General features: G+C 41.0%; 2 protein-coding genes and 1 long non-coding RNA gene across 3 annotated transcripts in view; all 3 read right to left on the bottom strand.

Moving 5' to 3' along the window:
• LOC6035816 (neurobeachin-like protein 1) overlaps nucleotides 1-20,998 on the bottom strand; it is an 83,084-nt gene that overhangs the window by 17,468 nt on the left and 44,618 nt on the right.
• LOC119769733 lies at nucleotides 4,438-5,222 on the bottom strand. The gene is made up of 3 exons (XR_005278506.1): nucleotides 5,142-5,222; nucleotides 4,878-5,050; nucleotides 4,438-4,812 (listed from the first exon to the last, which is right to left on the bottom strand). It is a non-coding gene; the product is annotated as an uncharacterized LOC119769733 (long non-coding RNA).
• Nucleotides 16,387-17,335, bottom strand: LOC6035809 (larval cuticle protein A2B). Its single transcript, XM_001845879.2, has 3 exons — nucleotides 17,092-17,335; nucleotides 16,793-17,012; nucleotides 16,387-16,690 (listed from the first exon to the last, which is right to left on the bottom strand). Exons 1-3 carry the CDS (start codon nucleotides 17,104-17,106, stop codon nucleotides 16,515-16,517), a joined length of 411 nt encoding a protein of 136 aa, XP_001845931.2. The 5' UTR covers nucleotides 17,107-17,335; the 3' UTR covers nucleotides 16,387-16,514.

Raw genomic sequence — 20,998 nt, 5'->3', positions numbered from 1 at the left:
CAGTTATATAGTTGATAACACATGTGTTAACGTATATTCTACAATTTTTATTGATTTTTGAAAGACTTTCTTGCCAAATAGTCCAAATTACTATCTTTTTCTAAATCCTCTATAAAAATAAATAAAATTTAAAATATGTTCAAACGAGCCCAAACATGTCAACTATGATAAACAACGCAGAAAAGCACATTTCAAATTGTTAACAGTTGTTTAGAATTTTACTTCCGTCATCAGGGGTGACATTGGGTCTGGTGCTGAAATTTGTATGACCCAATCTCACCCTCAGACCCAATGTCACCCCTGATGGCGGTTCCATTAAAATTGGCAAGTTTTTGGAAAATAATATTTTATTCGCCCCTTGATTTTTCGATCCGTTTTGAACAAAGGCCAGAAACATGTTTGCAACGGCCTTCTTAACTTTTGATTTTTGATCTTTTAGCTAGGTTCAAAGCATTTTTTTTAATTTTCTGCGAAAACCAAAGAGATTTTTTTTTACAATATATCAGCTTTTTGACCCATTTTCGTCAATTTTGAAATTTTCCGCTATTCAAACAACATTTTCAGATACATCAACAATGAAGAGTTGCTTTTATACTTAAACCTTAAACCTTTTCTGTCAAGAAGTGTTGCGAAGTTAATTTTTCAAAAATGATTTAAAAATTCATTTTAAATCCTTTGTTGTTAATTTACTGAAGGAAAAAAATTACAAAATAACCATCGAAATAAATTCAAATGAAAATAAAAATAAATATAATCTCTCTGTTGGCGTGGAAAGTGTCATTGCGAAGACCACAACCAATTTTTTTCAAAATTTATTTAAAGATCTACTTTTTTGTTCATATTAGAAGTGTAACTGCGCTCAGAAAAAATATTCTGATAATGCTTAGTAAAATAAGCAATCATAGCTCAATTTAAGGACCCAATTTCAATTTCTCGACTTTTTTTATAAGGTCCTATAAACATATGAAAGACAATACCTTATTGGACCTTTTTTTTAAAAAAAAATCTGGATTTCTTATGTATCTCCAAAAAGATCACCCTAATCCAAGAAGATTTTCAACTCCGACAACTAGCTACATGCACCTTGGTATGTCAACACCTTGGGCACTTGTCAATTTTTCGGTTGCGCGACGAACATTTTAGATGGGCACTGCCAGTTGGATTAAACCTTGCATCTTGCTCACTCCTTAAGGCAACCTGCGTTTGACTGAGTGAGATAAACTCTATTAGGAAGAGACCTTTTAAAATGTTTGTTCCAACAAGTGAAATAAACATGTCACCTAAAAAACAAAAAAAAAGCTGTGTGCACGATCAAAAACGTTCCGGACTGTGAGCAAAGTTCCTGGCGGTGTTGTTCTCCTGCAAACCCGTTTTACCGTCGAGCAGCTGCGGAACACTCGATGGAACAGTATTCGGATGGCCAACTTCCCAAATTCATTTCCCCCGGAAGACGACGATGGACGACCAGAACCAGCCAGCAGCAGATTTGAATACATTCCGGCGGAGGGGCCGTGTTTTGATCGAGGATCAGCAACAAAATGATGCAGTAAGTTGTGGACGAGGATCGGGAAGGGAATTTTTATATGCTGAAAATTAAATATTATTTTGTGAATGTTATCACCGTTTAGTCCAAGGAGTTCAATATCAAAATTTACAGTCCGCTGTTGATCTCGTCTTGAAGATTTGCGTCCGATCAGACGGAGGACGTCACCGGACAGGAGAATTTACTTGTGCTGCTGATGATAGCCTTCAAAAAGCCAATAATATTTTGATTAGTATTGAATTTCAAACAAACAAAGAGTGTATCTCTCTCACGCTAGAGAATGTTCACATTTGGCATGAAAGGGATACACTCATTGTTTACAAACCCGCTACGGCCCTTTGGCATTGTTTTGCTAGAATTTACTCCAACACTTCGTTTTGTTTTGAAATTTCTCAGTTTCCTGCACTTAGAATGTTGACTTGAAAACCCATGTTATAATCTTTAACTAATTACTTGAATTTACACCGAGACTTATATTTGTCTGCAAAACACTTCCGCACCTCACCCGCAATCGACAACAATACTGAGCTGTCATTGGTATGAAATAACAACAGTTCAAATTAAATTTGTGTGACTTTAACATTTACGTTAAGCTACTTTTACATGAAGTTATCATTTACATAATATTCATTAATTCAAATTTGTCAGTTGACAGCAAAATCAAACCGGTTTACATGACATACATGCATTACATTCAATCTCATTTTACATTAGGGCTGTTTAAATGCAATACAACTTTTTAAATTGAATTTCAAATTTACATTACGCATGTTTACGTTTAAAACAACAATTCAGTGCCGTGTAAATTCACACTTTTTTTTCTGTGTAGGTCAACGGGAAGTGGGGCAAATCGGGACACAAAGTTTGAAGGTTCAAAAACGTCAAAAATCGTAAAAAGGCTGTAACTTGGGCAAAATTCAATTTAATTTCAAAATTCAAAATGCATCTGAAAGGGCTTTAAAAATGCAATAAAATGCAGGGTAGAGCATCCCAATTGGTTGAATCTAAAGGGAGTTATTGGCATTTTAGTGAAAAAATTGCATATATTTCAAACTCAAATAAAAGTGTTCCATCCAGATATCAACTCAGTTCGACCTGCAACTTGTAGGGGACATCTGGGACTACCATCTGAGACTGAGACCGCTTTGGGTAAGGCAGTTTAACATATTAAATAGACACATTAACTTTTAGTGAATTTTTTGGTTGTAAATTTTTGCTCGGGGGACCCCTTAGATCCCATTTTCTGATGATAATTTTATCATATTCGTGTTTCTGAGACAATTTCACAATAGAAACATGCAAAAATGTTTATTTTCATCCATTTTAACCCTTTAAAAATGAAAGTTAAAAAAATCTTCGATTCACATTTATTGAAATTCAAGTTCGTTTCCAAGGATACTAGATGACACCAGAAAAAAGCTGCATCTCAATTTTTTTAACTTTCATTTTCTAAAGGGTTAAAATGGATGAAAATAAACATTTTTTGCATGTTTCTATTGTGAAATTGTCTCAGAAACACGAATATGATAAAATTATCATCAGAAAATGGGATCTAAGGGTCCCCGAGCAAAAATTTACAACCAAAAATTCACTAAAAGTAAAAGTGTCTATTTAATATGTTAAACTGCCTTACCCAAAGCGTTCTTAGTCTCATATGGTAGTCCCAGATGTCCCCTACAAGCTGCAGGTCGAGTTGATATCTGGATGGAACAATTTTTATTTGAGTTTGAAAATTGTGCTATTTTTCACTAAAATGACAATAACTCCTTTAGATTCAACCAATTGGGATGCTCTACCCTGCATTTTGTTGCATTTTTCAAGCCCTTTCAGATGCATTTTGAATTTTGAAATTAAATTGCCCAAGTTACAGCCTTTACGATTTTGACGTTTTGAACCTTCAAACTTTGTGTCCAGATTTGCCCCACTTCCCGTTGACCTAGAGTGCTCATATTTTGGCCAGATGCTAGTTTTATATGTACAAACAACCCCTGAAAATTTCAGGCAGATTGGTGAGGTCGATGCGAGATGGGTATGCTTTGCTCGAGGACTCGCTCTTAAGTAACATAATGAACCAAAATGAATTTTGGTCAAACTGCAGAAGAATCCCTGCATTGATATGTGGAATGAGTTTAATACGTTCAGTAATCCAACGACTCCAACATTCGCTAACTGGCCATCCATCCGCCGCGCATTGGCAGCATCGTGCCACGTATAACAGGTTCTGAGCGAGAGTTCAATTGCGCCAATCTGCACTCCACCAGTATAAGGCTGCAGAAGCACTTCTTGTGCGAGACACGGTTGACAGTTCTACTCTACACAGAGCGGGTTCGCTAATTTGACTGGAAATGTATTCGAAATAGCGCACCAAGTTTGCTCTTTGAAACAGTTGACAGCTGTAAACGCATGAAACCCAGTGTTCATAAATTGATAAATAACATCTAAAATGTAATAAATTTTCCGTCCAATTTATTCGTTCAGTGCTGTTCGATTTACCGAATCTGCTCTGTACAGTATTGGGAGGGCGCACGGCGGCTGGGCGGTCAATGGGCCCGGGTCTGTGAATGAAAAAGACCTGTTTGAAGCGGCCGCAGCCACATATTAGCGGCCAAACAGCTGATTGGCTCCAATTGACTCGGACTCTCCTCCTGCGATGATTGCTGCAACTTTGAACTACACAGAAAAAAAAGTGTAAAATTACCCGACACGGAAACCTTGTTTTAGACGTAAAATCGCTTCATGTAAATTTGAAATCCGATGTAAATGGTTAAATGCCACTTAAACACCCAAAATGTAAAATTAGATTGCATGTAATCGGTGAATCTCATGTAAATGAAAAAAATGTTGACGAAAACCGACAAATTTGAATGGATGAAAAACATGTAAACTGTGAAAAACATTTAAAAACGTTTCATGTAAATGCTAAAATATTGTAAAATCCCAAATTTTTTGCCTGTTTTCGTGAATGACAGCTAGCAAAATCAAAACAAATTTGTGATGCCGCGGGTTAGTTCGGTTGCTCGGAAATGCAAGTTTCTTTCCGGCGGACCACTGTCATGGTAAAATTGCTAATCTTTATCGATGGTGGGGACATTTTAAACCGGTGTTCTGTAACCCGTTCCCATTCCCGCTCGCATCTGTTGGCAACAAGAAACGGAGAAAATCGGTGAAGGAATATGGTTCCAATGATTTTGTGTGATAATTTTATTTGGATGTTGCAGCCTTTGTTCTGCCTGCAAAAGACTTGATGTACTCAGGAAATAATTCTGGACCTGCTTATTTCAAGAGGGAGGTAAGTTTTAAAATAAAGTCGGAAAAAAATATTTGGAATTCTCACCATGCCATTTCGAAATAGGTTCCGGAAGCTGAAGTACACTTGCTTGTGGCTTAGCGCCGGGATCCAGGGTGTAGCCCGTTAGCTGCTGATCCTGCTCTAGTAGGGATACATCTGTGTCCGCAAGCTGGTCGTCGAAAGCACTTGTCTATTCCAGTCCAGTACGTATCAGTTTTCTGCGTAAGAATCCCAGTTCAATTTCAACAAAACAGGTAATTTTAAAAAATACAAGCCAATAAAAAAATTATTAAATTATAATTATTTTACTTTACTGCCAAGAATCATGGTCACTCTAGATTCAAATAAAATGGAAAACGAAACTTTTTGAACAGTTTGACAACTGAAAACACCAATCAAAGTAAGCAAAACCAAATTCGATTGCACGAAAAACTTAGCATGCTTATAAAATACATAAATATAGAACTCTGACAAACGTACTCAAAATTGAGTAAATGTTTGAGAGCATGTTTGCTTTGATTTTCATTGAAAATTTGCAAAAATGTTTTGAGTTGTAAAAACGTACCCACTTCAATCAATCGTGTTTTTTTGTTGTTTTTCTTTATTTCAAATTTGCATTTAAATTATCAGGTCATCGAATTTTGTTTATTCAAGTTTCTTTTCCAATTTTGTGTATTATCAGAGTCCGATGACTTTTTATTTATCGGCTTGCATAGTTGAATCGAGTCGAGCTTATTATTCAACACAAATTTAAAAAATGCTTGTCGAACAGGTATAATCAAATCACTTAAACTTAAGACCAAATAAAACAACAGATTGTAAACCTGATAAAAACATAATTTCTGCAATTATTACTAGTAGGATTACTGTGTACAGGCGCTATCATTTATGAGATTAGGCTGGTACAAATATTTTTAAAAGTTTTTGTCCCCCCCTTCAAAATTGGCCCGAAAAATCAGGGGGCAAAAAAAATATTTTTACAATAAACTTCAAAATTTCAATGAACATTCAAGTGCAACCAACTGAAATCAAATTAAAATACATTCTCCTGCGTTTAAAATCATTTTTAGCATGTTTGGGTTTATTAAAAAATCTTAATATTTTTTGAAAATTTTCGATGCAAAATCTTTTTTTTTCGATACAATTTTTGTTTTTGTCAGATCTTAAATTTTTTGAAACCTAATGATTGCAAAACAACTGAACTAGTGTAAAATGCATTTTAAAACACTTTTTTAATTTAAATGTGAAGACTATGGCTTGTTATTTAAATTTTTATATTTTTTTATTTTTATGCCCCCCCCTTGACCTCGGCCAGGGCCGAGGGACAAAAACTTTTTTAAATATTTGCATCGGCCTTAGTTGTCAAAATATAAGGCTTACCCTTTTCCCAGGAATTAATGCTCGTTTTGAGATAAAGTTAGTTTAAATTCAAACGGTTTACACCCGTGTTGGTGTTCTTATGCAAACGTGCACACTTTGCATTGAAATGTTCGTCTTAGCACGGACACCCACCATATACACACTAAAGAAATACTAGTAAACTAATTTTCAAGGAATTTTTAATTTAGTTAAATATTGCTGATATTTGCACCTTTCAGCGCGCCAGCGGTAGTCTCGACAGGTCCCACCAAAAGTTCGATTAACCGACGTAATCCGTGTCAGTGAGCCGCGAAGTTCGTTCAATCCGCGTGTGAACCAGTGCTCGATACGTGAACAGTGAAAAACCGGCGTTTTAATTGCCGCGATCGAGGCAAATTAGGAAATTAATTTCGCCAAAATCTCGGTTTCGCGCGGGCAGCAGAATTAAGACAAAAGAAGCGTGAAGGCATCGTCGTCGTCGTCAACGCTGTTTTCGTGTATTTTGTTGTGCTGTGTGCAGGAACGTGTACTGCAAACACGACAAAGCGAGGCCGGTGTCGTCGTCGTCGTCTGTGATGCGGGAACTGTGTGTGGAAGAGAAGGCGCAAAGAAGTGCACAGTGGGTCCAATCGGAACCGGCGGTGGTAAAAAAAGTGAAAAAGTTTAGCTAAAAAAAATAAATAAATAAAATAACAAAAGAAGTAAGCGGAAGAGTCCACCGTACCACGTACGCGCCAAAGCACCCCCCCCCCCTTCTCCACCAAGCGTCTGTTCCCCAGGTTAGGGGCGGCCTGGAATTGTGGGTTGTTGATCCCATTCTCGCCACGTGAGCGTCTGTTCCCCACGTTAGGGGCGGCTCACCAAAGCGGTAAGTGTTGCCAACGACCCCCTTTCGAGCGTCTGTTCCCCAGGTTAGGGGCGGCCCGAAAACCCGGTGTTCAGCCTCCTCCCCCCTCATGAGCGTCTGTTCCCCATGTTAGGGGCGGCTCATTGCAGGTTATAGTTGGCTGAACCCCCGAGCGTCTGTTCCCCAGGTTAGGGGCGGCTCGAAACAGCGTCTGTACCCCAGGTTAGGGGCGGCTGAGTGAAAGTCCTTGTGTCGGCGTGGGACTCTAAACAGTACCGGCACGATGGTCCTCCGGCGAGACAGGGGGTTGGTGCAGGCCACACGAACCCGCCGTAAAACACCAGTGCAGGAAGCACACGATGCGAGCCGGACCAATCGGCACGGAACTGGACATCTTACGAGGTCCCACGATTGGAAGCTCGGGACGTGGAATTGCAGGTCTCTCAGATTTGACGGGAGTATCCGCATACTCTCCGACATATTGAGGGTCCGCAAGTTCAGCATCGTAGCGTTGCAGGAGGTTTGCTGGATAGGCGCGGAAGAGGTACGAGAGTACAAAAGATTGGGTTGCAGAATCTACCAGAGCCGCGGCAAGAAAAAGAGGCTCGGGACAGCCTTTATAGTGTTGGGTGAAATGCTCGATCGTGTGATTGGGTGGACCCCGATCACCGACCGAATGTTGAGGGTTAAGGGCCGTTTCTTCAACATCAGCATCATAAACGTGCACAGCCCGCACTCAGGAAGCGACGATGACGAGAAGGACGCATTTTACGAGCAGCTGAACTGGACGTACAACAGCTGCCCAAAACATGACGTCAAAATCGTCATCGGAGATTTTAACGCTCAGGTTGGCCAGGAGGAGGAATTCAGACCGGTGATAGGAAAGTTCAGCGCCCACGTACGCACGAACGAAAACGGCCTGCGACTGATCGACTTCGCCACCTCCAAAAATATGGCCGTACGAAGTACCTGCTTCCAGCATAACCTCCGAGATAAGTACACCTGGAGATCGCCACAAGGAACGGAATCGCAAATCGACCACGTCGTAATCGACGGTAGACACTTCTCCAACATCATCGACGTCAGGACCTATCGCGGCGCCAACGTCGACTCGGACCACTATCTGGTGATGGTGAAAATGCGCCAACGACTTTCCCTGGCGAAAAGCGTTCGGTACCGCCGCCCTCCGCGGCTGGATCTGGAGCGGCTTAAGTTACCGGAAGTCGCATCCCGGTACGCGCATTCGCTGGAGGCTGCGTTGCCAGGGAGGGTGAGCTGTTGGAAGCTCCTCGAGGACTGCTGGAGGAGCGTCAAGGCAGCCATCACCAACGCAGCGGAAAGCACCATCGGATTTGTGGAACGAGGACGACGGAACGATTGGTTCGACGAGGAGTGTCGAGCGATTTTGGAGGAGAAGAATGCAGCACGGAGGGCAATGCTGCAGTATAATCTCCGTGATTACGAAGAGGCGTATGGACAGAAGCGAAGGCAGCAGCACCAGCTCTTCCGGGAGAAAGTGCGCCACCACGAAGAGTTGGAATTCGAGGACATGGAGCAGCTGCATCGCTCAAACGAGACGCGCAAGTTCTACAAAAAACTCAACGGATCCCGCCAAGGCTTCACGCCGCGAGTCGAAATGTGCCGGGATAAAGATGGAGTGATATTGACGGACGAGCGCGAGGTGATCGACAGGTGGAAGCAACACTTCGATGAACACCTGAATGGCACAGAAGCAGAGGCAGGGGTTCAAGACGGCAGAAGAGAGGACTACATCGGTGCAGCAGGAGAAGGTGTGGAGCCAGTTCCCACGCTGAGGGAAGTTAAGGATGCCATCAAGAAGCTGAAGAACAACAAAGCGGCTGGGAAGGATGGTATCGGTGCAGAACTCATCAAGATGGGCCCGGAGAAGCTGGTGTTCTGTTTGCACAGTCTGATAGTCAGGATCTGGGAGTCAGAACAGCTACCGGAGGAGTGGAAAGAAGGAGTGATATGCCCGATCTACAAAAAGGGGGACAAGTTAGATTGTGAGAACTACCGTGCCATCACAATACTCAACGCGGCCTACAAAGTGTTCTCCCAGATCCTCTTCAGCCGTCTATCGCCGATAGCAGAGGATTTTGTTGGAAGCTATCAAGCCGGATTCGTCGTGGGGAGATCGACGACCGACCAAATCTTCACTGTGCGACAAATCCTCCAAAAGTGTCGCGAGTACCAAGTCCCCACGCACCACCTATTCATCGACTTCAAAGCCGCGTACGACTCAGTCGATCGCGAAGAGCTATGGAAAATAATGGACGAAAACGGCTTTCCCGGGAAGCTGATAAGACTGACCAGAATGACGATGGATGGTGCTAGGTGTTGTGTGAAGATATCGGGTGCGGAATCGGACTCGTTTCCTTCACTCGGGGGGCTTCGGCAAGGCGATGGGATTTCTTGCCTCTGTTTCAATGTGGTACTGGAAGGTGTTATGAGACGAGCGGGCTTCAATATGCGGGGCACGATCTTCAGCAAGTCCAACCAATTCATCTGCTACGCCGACGATATGGACATTGTTGGCAGAACGCTCAAGGCGGTTGCTGATGCGTACACCGGCTTGAAGCGGGAAGCAGAAAAGGTTGGGCTAAGGGTGAATGTGGCGAAGACAAAGTACCTGCTGGCAGGAGGAACCGAGTCCCTTAGGGCTCGCATTGGACCGTGCGTTACGATCGACGGCGACGAATTCGAGGTGGTAGAGGAGTTTGTATACCTCGGATCGTTGGTGACGTCGGACAACAGCTGCAGCAGGGAAATTCGGAGACGCATCATCGCTGGAAGTCGTGCCTATTTCGGTCTCCACAAGAGCCTAAGGTCCCGGAAATTCTCCCTACATACGAAGTGTTCCATCTACAAGTCGCTGATAAGACCGGTCGTCCTCTACGGGCACGAGACGTGGACAATGCTCGAGGAGGATCTACGAGCGCTAAGCGTATTCGAACGTCGAGTGCTCAGGACCATCTTCGGCGGCGTATTTGGGAACGACAGATGGCGGCGGAGAATGAACCACGAGCTTGCGCAGCTCTACAACGAACCAAGCATCCGGAAGGTCGCGAAGGCTGGACGGTTGCAGTGGGCGGGTCATGTTGCTAGGATGCCGGAGCGACCCGAGCAATTGAGCCAGCGGAACCAGAGGATCAACCCTGCGAAGTTGGTGTTTGTGTCGGAGCCGGTAGGAACAAGACGTAGGGGGGTGCAACGCGCGAGGTGGGTGGACCAAGTGGAGAACGATTTGGAGAGAGTGGGTGCCCCGCAAAACTGGAGACAAGCAGCCATGGACCGAGCTTGTTGGCGGAGAATCGTGCAGCAGGCCAAGCTAATGGTGTAGCGCCAACAAAAGTAAAGTAAGTAAATATTGCTCATTGCAATTTAATCGTGCATTATTTATTTTCATTCTTTTTATCCCCCTGCAGTTTTTAAACCACTTGGGGAGAGTGAGTAAGGCGGGAAATGTCAGTTGAAATGTCAGCGATCGTCATCCGGCAGCGGTTATCAGTGCCCGGTGTGTTCCAGGATATTCGCCTCTTTAACCGGCCGCCAACGAACTGACAGCATCACTTGCGGTGGCAAGAGCTGCCACTACCGGCCGGTTTAAAACCGTGGCTCAGCCCACAATGGTTTGTGACAAGCAACGATGATTTGACGCCGTGGATCGGGTGCAACGTGCCGGGTTGCTACAGTAAGCACCACTCGAAAATTTCCGGGTCTGATCCTCTCTTCAGTGGTGCTTCTGCTCGTTGCCGTAGACATCTGCCAGCTTGGCAAACTTGGTGTAGATAATGGTACAGTTCGGTGCGAGACAGCGGGATATCATCGGTGGTGTAATGATTCTTCTCTGAAAGTAAATGTAGGTCCTGGCAGCTCCGCCAGAATCAGTTGGAAGCCGGGTTCGATGGGTAGACCAATAGTAGCGATTACCCGTATATAACGGCCAGCGTCAACACTCCCAGCTGCCACAAAAACTTCCCGGTCCTAGCAGTTTTTCCCCAACAGAATCTTGCTGTCAGTTTGAATCGCCCAGCTGAATCCGAGGGAACCCATTGTGAGTTATTTCGTCCCCTCCGGCACTGCGCACTTTCAGCCATGTCTTAAGATTTTTGCTCTTTACTAGTGTCAAAATCGTTAGCATTACGTCGCTCAGATTCGTGGCCGCGCTGCTTTGAAGAAACCTAACGGTGGTTTCTAGTTAAAGCTGGCGGGAGGAAATTTTTCGTCTAGTTCGATAACGGGTTTCGTGAAAAAAAATTGCCGAACGAAAAAACCCTTCCGAAAACCAGAGAAAAATGGCACAAGCAGAAAACAACTCGACTTTTTTCAAAAGGTCCTTTCAGCTATTGTGTTTCAAATGTTTATAGGACCTTTTCAATAAAAAAAAAATACAACACTACACGTTTCTGAGAAAGCAGGTGTTTCTCGGTATTTACTCGTTGTCAAACAACTATATTCTTATAACAGTGTACAAATCTGCCGGATTCTATCGCAACGTGTGACTGGATTGACGTTTTCCGTTTTGTTTTGGTTTGGGTTTTTGCAAACGCGACTCGCGAGTGCAGCTGCGTTCAGCTGAAAAATACCGCAAAGCCTTCTCCGATTTGTGCTTAGTTCTCCGTCGTTCCGTCGCATTCGGTCGTTTTATTATTTTATAAAAAAAACCTATCAAAATTTGAAAAACCTATTCAATTTTGTTTATCGGTTCGTGACTTGATTGCCTTGTCAGTGCAAAATTTCCTTCGGGACAAATCGTCTAGGAGTGGTTTGATTATATGTCAGGAATGACCAAAGTGTACAGGAGGAATCTACTCCGTGAAAGGTGGCAGTGGCCGATAGCCATGATGGTAGCACGAGAGTTGACGAGAGCGCTGGCGACCTTCCTCGACATTTTCAAGCATAGAGAGCAGCACTAATTTGATAAACAAAACTGTAATTTTATAATAATATATTAAAAAAGTGACTAATTCTAATTTATTCTTTTTTAGCTACTTGTCCAAAGGTAATTACATTATTTGCACCACCAACACCAAATCTACCATCATATCCCCATTGGACCAGCGGTTTGTCTCGGACTGGACAGCAAATCCAGCCATCGGGGAGGGAGTTCCTGTCGAATCGTTGACAAAGCAAGCGGCCGGATTTGACTTTTCTCGGAGGAACCTGATGTCTGTTAAATCTGAAGGAATGATGTGGACGTTGTTCGAGAGAACCGGTTACGTCTAACCTTTGGAAAAACAGCGCGTCTGCGTGCCGGATAACAGTTTATGTGAATACGACAAAAGGGCGGATAAGCATTTTGAGAGTTTGAACTTTTTTGCTAATTCTCAAGCTTCACTTAACTGTTTCGCAAAACTCTATGTACAAAACAAAAGTTGGACTTCCAACACTTTGGGTTTGGTAATTAGTTAGTTCTTGTTTCGCATTTGCATAATATTTGCAATTGTCAAACTGCTTGTGCGTTCTTTCCAAAAGTTTCTCCAGAAGTTAAGGAAAATAAGTGGCATATCATAGTGATTCTAAAACGATATTTTTGCACTCTTTTTTAGGATCAGCACACGCTTACTACCCCGACTGGATGAAATTATCAGTAGCAGACTGAGCTTTCTGTTCAACTTTTGATGTTATCTGAGATCGTCTGATGACAACAGAGATGTTTCAATTGAAAACAATGTAACTTTTTAGATTTTCAAATGTCTGATTCTGACAGTTCGAACTATTTTTAGAATTATCCAGATTTAGGTAATTTAAAAATAAATTTCTAAGATTAAAACAACAGCTGGCCTCTTCGCTACCATTTGACACTGCGGGTTTTGTTAAATAGTTAACTGTAGTATCAGAGTATACAAAATAGTTGGGCCCTTTTCAAATGTAGCTTCAGAATACACTGCCCTCATTCGGTGGCGCTTTTGCAACACTCCGTTGAATCTGAATTAGATGAAACTTTCGAGCGCTTTTGAATCTAAAAAAAAAGCATTTAAAGCGTACGAAAATTACATCGGATTCGAGATTCAACGGAGTAAAAAAATTTCGGCTTGGGTAAATTTACGTTATTTTCATCGGAAATTTACATTTTTTGAAGCGCGATTTGTTCGGCAGGTTTACATCGGATGGCATGTAAATCTCAAATGAATTTGATGTAAATTCACATCATTAATGACGTGCACTTTTGGTACATCGTAAATGATGTAAATTTACCGGATTTTTTTTTCTGTGTACCGCGCACCGGCCAGGTTGGTTTCTCTTTCTTTCCGAGCATCTAGGCCACCAACAGCTGGGACCTTAGGACGCGAACCTGTTGTGACCATAGAAAATGCACCAGAAAAATTATCAACTCACTAAAAAGTGGTTAATTGAATCGACGTTCTTATGCTGTGTGAGAAAAATCTTTGTCAAAACGGTACTGCTGTGCGCAGGTGTGCGTCGACAGGTCAGAACGTGGGGTTGGTTTTATAAATCAAACTTTGAGCTGGAGGTACGTATCGATTGCAAGCCACGATAACGAGAGCATAAATGATTTCAAACGAAACGAAGCGGCGTATGAACGGAATGTTATCCGTTGGGATTGGCATCGAGTCGCCAAACCGCAAGTAACGCATGTTGCAAAATATGGAATGTGAATTCATCATAATTGTGCACTGCGAATAACGCGTGATATTTGAGAACCATATAGTGTAGATATCTTGTACAGAATGTAATGTAACCAACCAAATCAATTTCAAATCCAGGCTACATGGATTTGGTATCGCTTCCAACTTGTATGTGAAAGGTTGTGAGTTCAAGCTCCTGATCGAACCAACACAACTGGTGATCGTGATCGTGAATTCTTATGTTGCAATAAGAAATTGTAGTGCATCATTCCAAGCTGTATCTGGACTGCCTACGAAGTTCAACAACATTCACCATGCTAATAGATTGAGTTTGTATATATGGACCCGAGATCCTGCGATGTTTTAATCAAGATTGAATATTTGTTTTCGAAGATTGTTCACCCCAATCACGGGATTGAAACTCGTCTGAAAAACCTGTATCATTTTCTCATTCGAAACAGTGGCGCCACGTGGTGGTAGCTGCCCTGTTTATTACACTGTGAAATTATCCATGGTTAATCCAAGGAACCAGAAGGTGACAACTTAAATGTCCGTCCAAAATGAGTGCTGCAAAAAAACTTATTTTTTAACAAATTTTCGAACAAATCAGCTACGAATTACAAGTTTGACAGTCGAACTACACTTAAAAGTTGGTTTTGTTATTAGTTTTTGCAAAACCGCATATTTTTAACGAAAGTGTCAAAAATATTCGTAATCACCTTTTGCCTCTAGAGCTTTATGACGTTTCGCGTACGCCCACTAGCGCACCATCTGATTTTGCCGGCCGGACAAAATTAAACCTCAATCTTTTTCGTGTACGTACACGCAACACATGCGTACGCAGAAACCTCTCTTGGTGGCGCTTTGTGTTAGTATGTGTGCGGTCTATGTTTGCGGACGTGCACGCAGAACACATAACAGTGAGAATTAGCGAAAATGCTTTACATTCTTCTGATAAAAGTCACCATATTAAAATTGCTTGAAGATTCATACCCGTGCCCCAATCCTTTTCAAAACATTTCAATGTCACCTCAACTTACAGAACGAATCACGACTTTTGAACACATTATTCGTGGTTGAAAATTTGATTTACGCTTGCTCACTAGGATGACAAGAAATAATGAAAATTTTGGAAAATCGTTAGAGATAACCCCTGGCTCGCCAAATCGGTTAAGGATTAAGGGTCGCTTTTTATCGTTAAAATTTGTATGGGAAAATTCGAAAAAATGTAAGGGGGAAAGTAAAAATTTAAAAATTCCTTCAAAAGGTGACGTTAAATCGACGCCAACATTTCAAAAAGCATCCATTTTCAATTCCCAATTTAATATAAAAGCAAAATAAGATGTTCTAATGATAACAAACGATGAAAAACGTTGCTTTTATTGATACTTGATCATCCAAATTCAATAAAACATTATTTCCGTAATTTTATTTGAGAAAAACAAACATAACTTCTTTTGAAATCACCAACGTCTATATCACCCTGCTGTCATTGAGGGGGACGCTTTATTATGATGCGTTTTTCTTCGCCGAATGTACATGGCGCTTTGTTCATGTTGCTTTTTTCGTCACGAGGTTTATGTAGTCTTTTGTTTGACAGGTTGACAGGGCTATATAAACAGGGACTGCTGATGGCAGAGATTTTGTTTATGTTACTTTATTTAAAATCATGATTAATCAGACTTTACTGAAGTAACTTTTGCTCATTTTTGGTGGAGAAGTAGCTTATTAGAAGTACTTTCAGAATATGCAATAACCCAGAAAGTGTCAAAATGTACATGATGCCTTTTGAAATGTTACCGTCGAAATGTGTCGGTAAAATTAATGTAAAATTTTATGACATACTGCGGTCGAAGACAAGTTATTATCGATAAAGAAGACGTTTTTGGATTAACACTTTTTTTACCAGCTTCAACGATAAAAAGCGACCCTTAACCGTTAACCGATTTCGCTCAAAATTTTCACAGTTTCTTATGTTTGCCTAAGGAGTCGAATCAGGGGGTATCTCTGATGTCGTTTTTTTTTTTGTAACCCTATTGCTCACTGATATTTCTCCGTGTACTCAGATTCCGAATTCTGGCGTGTACTCAGACTCCAGATTTGGCGATATCAACTCCATCTCTAACTTCAGCTCTACAAAACAACCAACTCCACCGATTCCCAACCTAAAAACAACTCATTTAAAGGCTTTTGACAATTAGTCGACTAAGCCTCGGGTTTCGCATCGTCCAAAATGTCCAAAAAACATTTTTAAATTTTCCACCAAAGTTTAGAAGCAATACGCTATAATTAGTTTATTCATTAATAAGGAAACGGTAAGTTTTACTTGAATCTAATCATATCGCACCACGACCAAAGTCAAAGCGTTTACCGACTGCTCTGCGCAAATCTGTTAATAAACCACAACCACACACACTCAACTCTGCAAATGGAAACGACTGGAAGCAAAACGGTCTGATTAAAGCGTGTAGGGTAAGTGCGTATTTTCCACGCGGCAAGGTGCGTTGCGAAATTGCACCAGAATGGGACAACTGCGTGCATGTGGTCAGCAAAGGTCTGGTTTACCTACTGGCGACGACGGCGGTGGCGGCTCAAGGTAAATTGACTAATGATCTTTAACAGACACCGGAATGGCAAATTTCCTTATCGGTGGTTGTTTGTTGCGGGTTAATTATTAGGGAGATTCCTTTTCTTTCATTTGACAACATTGTAGTTGTTTCAAAATCTTGACTTGCTCTTTTGTTTCATTTAGGTAAACATTGATTTATTTAACGACTACAGTGTACAGTTAACATTGGTTGGTTTGAATCAGTCTATCTCGGAAGAGTGAGTAGTAACAAGAAAAAAAAAGCAGTCTAACTAAACCTAACCAAATACTCTAGTAACTGGTGCGACAACGGCAGCTGGGGCTGCGGCCACGGGCACCACAGCCTTGTGTACCAGAGGGCCGCGCTGGACGATTGCGTTGAAACCGTTGATCGGGTCCGCAGTGTAGATCACGGTGCGCACAGTGCCGTCCGGTTCAACCAGCGAGTAGGAGCCTAATCAAATCAGAAGCAAAAAAAATAGGAGTTAAACGTTCGCAAACGGTTCGAAAGCTCGGCAAAAAGCTCCAACCGCTGAAAGCTCACGCCAACACTTACCTTTCACAACATCGCCGTCTCTCGTTTCTTGCTGGCTCTTATGATCGCCGGTAAGGGCATCTTGAACATTGTACGCGTAGGTATACTGTGGCAAAGGATCGTAGCTGGTGTTGATGACGGGAACTGCTGCTGCTGCAAGTGGGGCAGCGGCCAATCGAGCTCCCGGCAAAAGCACTCCGGCCTGGCTGACTCCGAACACGCAAACGGTAACCAAAACGATCTGTAGAGGAAACGAGGAAAACCCAACTTTGCACTTTAGACACGTTCTAATCACTCAAATGTTCTTCATCACTTCATACCTTGAGGGCGGCCATTCTAAACTCGGTATGGTACACTTGCTGCTGCACTAGAGGGATAAAACTACTAATGTACACTGGAGTGTTTGAAACTACTTTGATATCACTGGGAAGGTTTAACCACACTTATAAAGGGACTCAAAATCCCTGCCCCGCTCTTCGTCGTTTTAATTATATTTAAATATATGTCCAAAAATGGCAGTACATGATTGGTGACGCGTCGATGCAACAGAAAAAATATAACTTACATTATAAATTTGTACGTGAGCCACAAGCATAATGCGTCCACCCTCCATCGGAATCGGGTACCTTTATACGTAATAGCGTTGCAGTTTTTTGTTGTTGTTTGTTTTCGATTCGATGAATCAAACGGTTATCATTTTTGGGCACACTTTTCAAAGTTTGCAGCCGACAATTTGAGCGGTTTCATCATCCATTAAACCAAAAAGTGAAAATTATTGACATAGAAACGGTACTGAATGGAATTGTTATGAAGGTCAAATGACATCCAACGGTACTTGTGTTTTGACCACTGGCCTTGACCGCTGCTGATGTCTGTTCCTTTTGAGAGCATTTCCACTCTTATTTGCTACAGTTAAACGAAACAACAAAGATTGATAACTAAACTCGAAAGATTGTTTGATATCATGCTAAATTACGGCATTTATCTTAAAACTGTATTTTAATACTCAAAATGTAATGAGTTCATAATAATCTTCACCTTATACCTTAACATTTTTCCAAAAGTTCGATTAAAAAAAGGGCCAACCAATCATTATTCTAATACAGTCGACACTCGAGGGCTTTTGTTAATTTGATTTGGTTAACCGCGGTGGATTTTCTTCAAATAATTCGAACTGTCAAAAATCCACCAAAGCATCTACCGGTGGATACTTCTCTACCACAGATTTTTGTGCGATCAATGTGGTAGATGCTTTGGTGGATTTTTGACAGTTCGAATTATTTCAAGAAAATCCACCGCGGTTAACCAAATCAAATTAACAAAAGCCCTTCGATATCATCATTGATCCAGGTGTGAATATTTTTTTCAGCCTCTTCAAGTAGATTTTTCGTGCTATAATTTGATACCTCCCGCTCTCGAAAGTCCCTTCAAAATCGAAAACGAGAGAGTCCACTGTACATTAGGGTGTTTCAACCAAACAAAAAAGGTTGTCATTTTTTTGAAGCAATGGTTGCTAAAAAGAACCAAGTTATTGAACGCAAAGCTCACCGACTCCTCGTACTTCCGGTTGAGCTCCTGATTCTTAACGCCAATGGATTTGGACAATTGGGTACTAAAGCCCTATGTCAATTTTTATGTATAACGGTAAAAAACACGATTAAAAACCATTTCTGATCACTTTTTTAAATTTATTAATTTTTTTTTGGCTAGACAACATTTTTTTGATGGATCAACTATGGTCCCCTTGGAACGAGCTGTCAAGTAGGAGATTTTCTGTCAAGAAGGACCGCGAGGTTAATTTTTCAAAATTGATTTAAAAATCCATTTTAAACTCTTTGTGGCCGTACAAAGGGTCATTGTACTCAGAAAAATAAGCTTTATCGCTGTAAACAATAATATCAGCAATCCAAACTTCATTTTAGGACCCAATTGCTTCATTTCTGCCACCTTGCCTATCATGGCGCGGTTCATGTTCTCGATGAGCTTGTTGTTGTGTTCTTGTTTTAATTCCCTTTCATATGATCGGCACTGCCTACTAGTTTTTTAATGAATGTTATAGAATAATTTTCATGAATTTCGCCAAAAATTATTATAACTTTTATGTTTCAATAAAATATTATCATCATAAAAATTATAAGAGTAGCCAGTAATCATCATGTGAAAGAGAATTAAATGAAGAAATTTTGGAGAAAGTCGTTCATTATTCATTTTGGGAAATTGGGCATATCTCTGCTAATATTGAACCAAAACTGAATTTATTCAGAAAACTGTTCTCTGCAATGTGATTGTTTCTTAACTGTTTTAAAATGTAACGGTGTAATGTGGCAGAGGAATGAAAATAGTAGTTTATGCAACAAGTTGCAAAAAGAGGATTTTTTCAGCACGAGTCGTACATTTATCCAACGAGGTTCACCGAGCTGAAAAAATCGAGTTTTGCAACGAGTTCTATACAACATTTTTTGCAATTCCAAAAAACACACACTGAGTGAAATTTTATGTCAAATTTTCATGTATTTTGTCAATAAATCGTTTAAATCAAAAAAATGTTGAAAAGTTTTACTTTCGAAACAAGTGCTGAAAAGTTCAACTTTTCAGCACCCATTTGAGTGCTGAAAAGTAGAACTTTTCAGCATTTATTTTGAAAAGTGTTGCTATTCGATTCTGTTATTTTTGGTACAGAAAAGTAGGCTATTTCTTCGTTCAAGAATGACAGGAAAAGTAAGTAGTTTCACGACGGAATTGCAAAAAGTACTTTTTTGCAATTCCGTGAACCTCGTTGGATAAATGTACGACTCGTGCTGAAAAAACCCTCTTTTTGCAACTTGTTGCATAAACTACTATTTTATTGTAAATTGAAATTTTACTCAGATATTTGTAGAAATCTTAGTAGTAATTTATTCTTTTGTAATTATTTTCTCAAATTTGATACGATACGATTTGATACGTTCAAAACCCTTTTTTCTGAATAGCTGTGCGTGACTGTACTAAAGTGGTAAAGGTTTGTGAGCAACCCCTAAACGTGTAGTATATTGAAAAATAAAGGAAATATTAATAATACAACATCGTTTAAAATGTATATTAAAGTTTTATAAAATTTCAGAAAAATGTCAAGCAACTATATATATTGGGGTTCGTCGTTTTCAAAGCAACAAATTCTTCAACCCTACTCCATTCCGTATCCAGCATTTCAAAGAAATCACAAAACCAGCTCGTGCAACCTCTGCTCGACGGTGCTGACCTACACCAAACCCGCGTTACATAACAGGCAACAAGGCGGCAAACCCAGTCACAGGACAAAGTCAACGATTTATCTACTAGCACTACTTTGAGAGGTTTTTCGCAGTGCCGTTCTTCGAGTTGCACTCAGATCAAAGCCGCTATGCTGCCCTCGCGCGGAGAATTCAATGTTAAGCGACGAAAGTTGCTCAGTGCACTGCACTACTGCATGCTGCTCTCGGGACGTAGTTTTGTCCTACCTAAATCGTTGTATTTGTTGATATTTCATGTTAATTTGGAAAAATGCGAGAAAATTGGACGCTCTCGTCGTTAACATAAATTTAAAAATATCCTGAAATGAGGTCATTTCCACTGGCTACACAAGATGAAAGTGTATGAAGAACCGATGAAAGGACACGCTACCATATATAACAGGGCGGGTGCAGCGTGCATGTGCAGCATGTGATCCAGTTTAACCTCTGGCTGCACAAAGCCGGCGCGTGGCACGTGATGTCTGCAGCTGATAGGGCTGATTGACTGTGAGTGGTCGAGCATAACGTGTCGAAATTCGATAATATGCAGCAACACGTATGCAAACGAGGTGATAATAATGCGTGATATAGGTCGAAATATGCCGAATGAATTTAGTTTATTTAGGTCACAAAAAAAGTTAAAGCTAACGATTTTTTATGGTCTTTGAGAATGAAACACTACGAGGACTGTAGGGGATGTATTTTTTTCAAGCAGCGCTTCTAAAGTTTTAAAAATATGTAATCAGAAATTTATTCAGTGGACCATTGCAATCACAAATAAATCGTAATTTAATGGGGTTTCAACTTGTATAAAGGTCTATTGCCCGCAGGGTAATCTTAGTTCCTCGCTAAAAGTTCTGTTGAGCATTCAGCGCAAATTATGCTGCAGCACAATCACGATAGTCAGTTGGGAGAGTTGCCATCGTTCTCTCAACGCCGACCACTAGAATGGGCGTTCACCATTGATAGAATGTCAAAA

Source organism: Culex quinquefasciatus, chromosome 3, assembly GCF_015732765.1.
Source record: "Culex quinquefasciatus strain JHB chromosome 3, VPISU_Cqui_1.0_pri_paternal, whole genome shotgun sequence".
NCBI lineage: Eukaryota > Metazoa > Arthropoda > Insecta > Diptera > Culicidae > Culex > Culex quinquefasciatus.
Note: the sequence above shows the minus strand (reverse complement) of the source record. Positions and strands in the feature narration are given on the sequence as shown.

Bases quoted from the DNA above. Each gene is read 5' to 3' on its own strand.
- LOC6035809 (XM_001845879.2), bottom strand. The intron at 16,691-16,792 runs GTAAGTGTTGGC...TGATTTGATTAG, and splicing joins AGACGGCGATGTTGTGAAAG to GCTCCTACTCGCTGGTTGAA.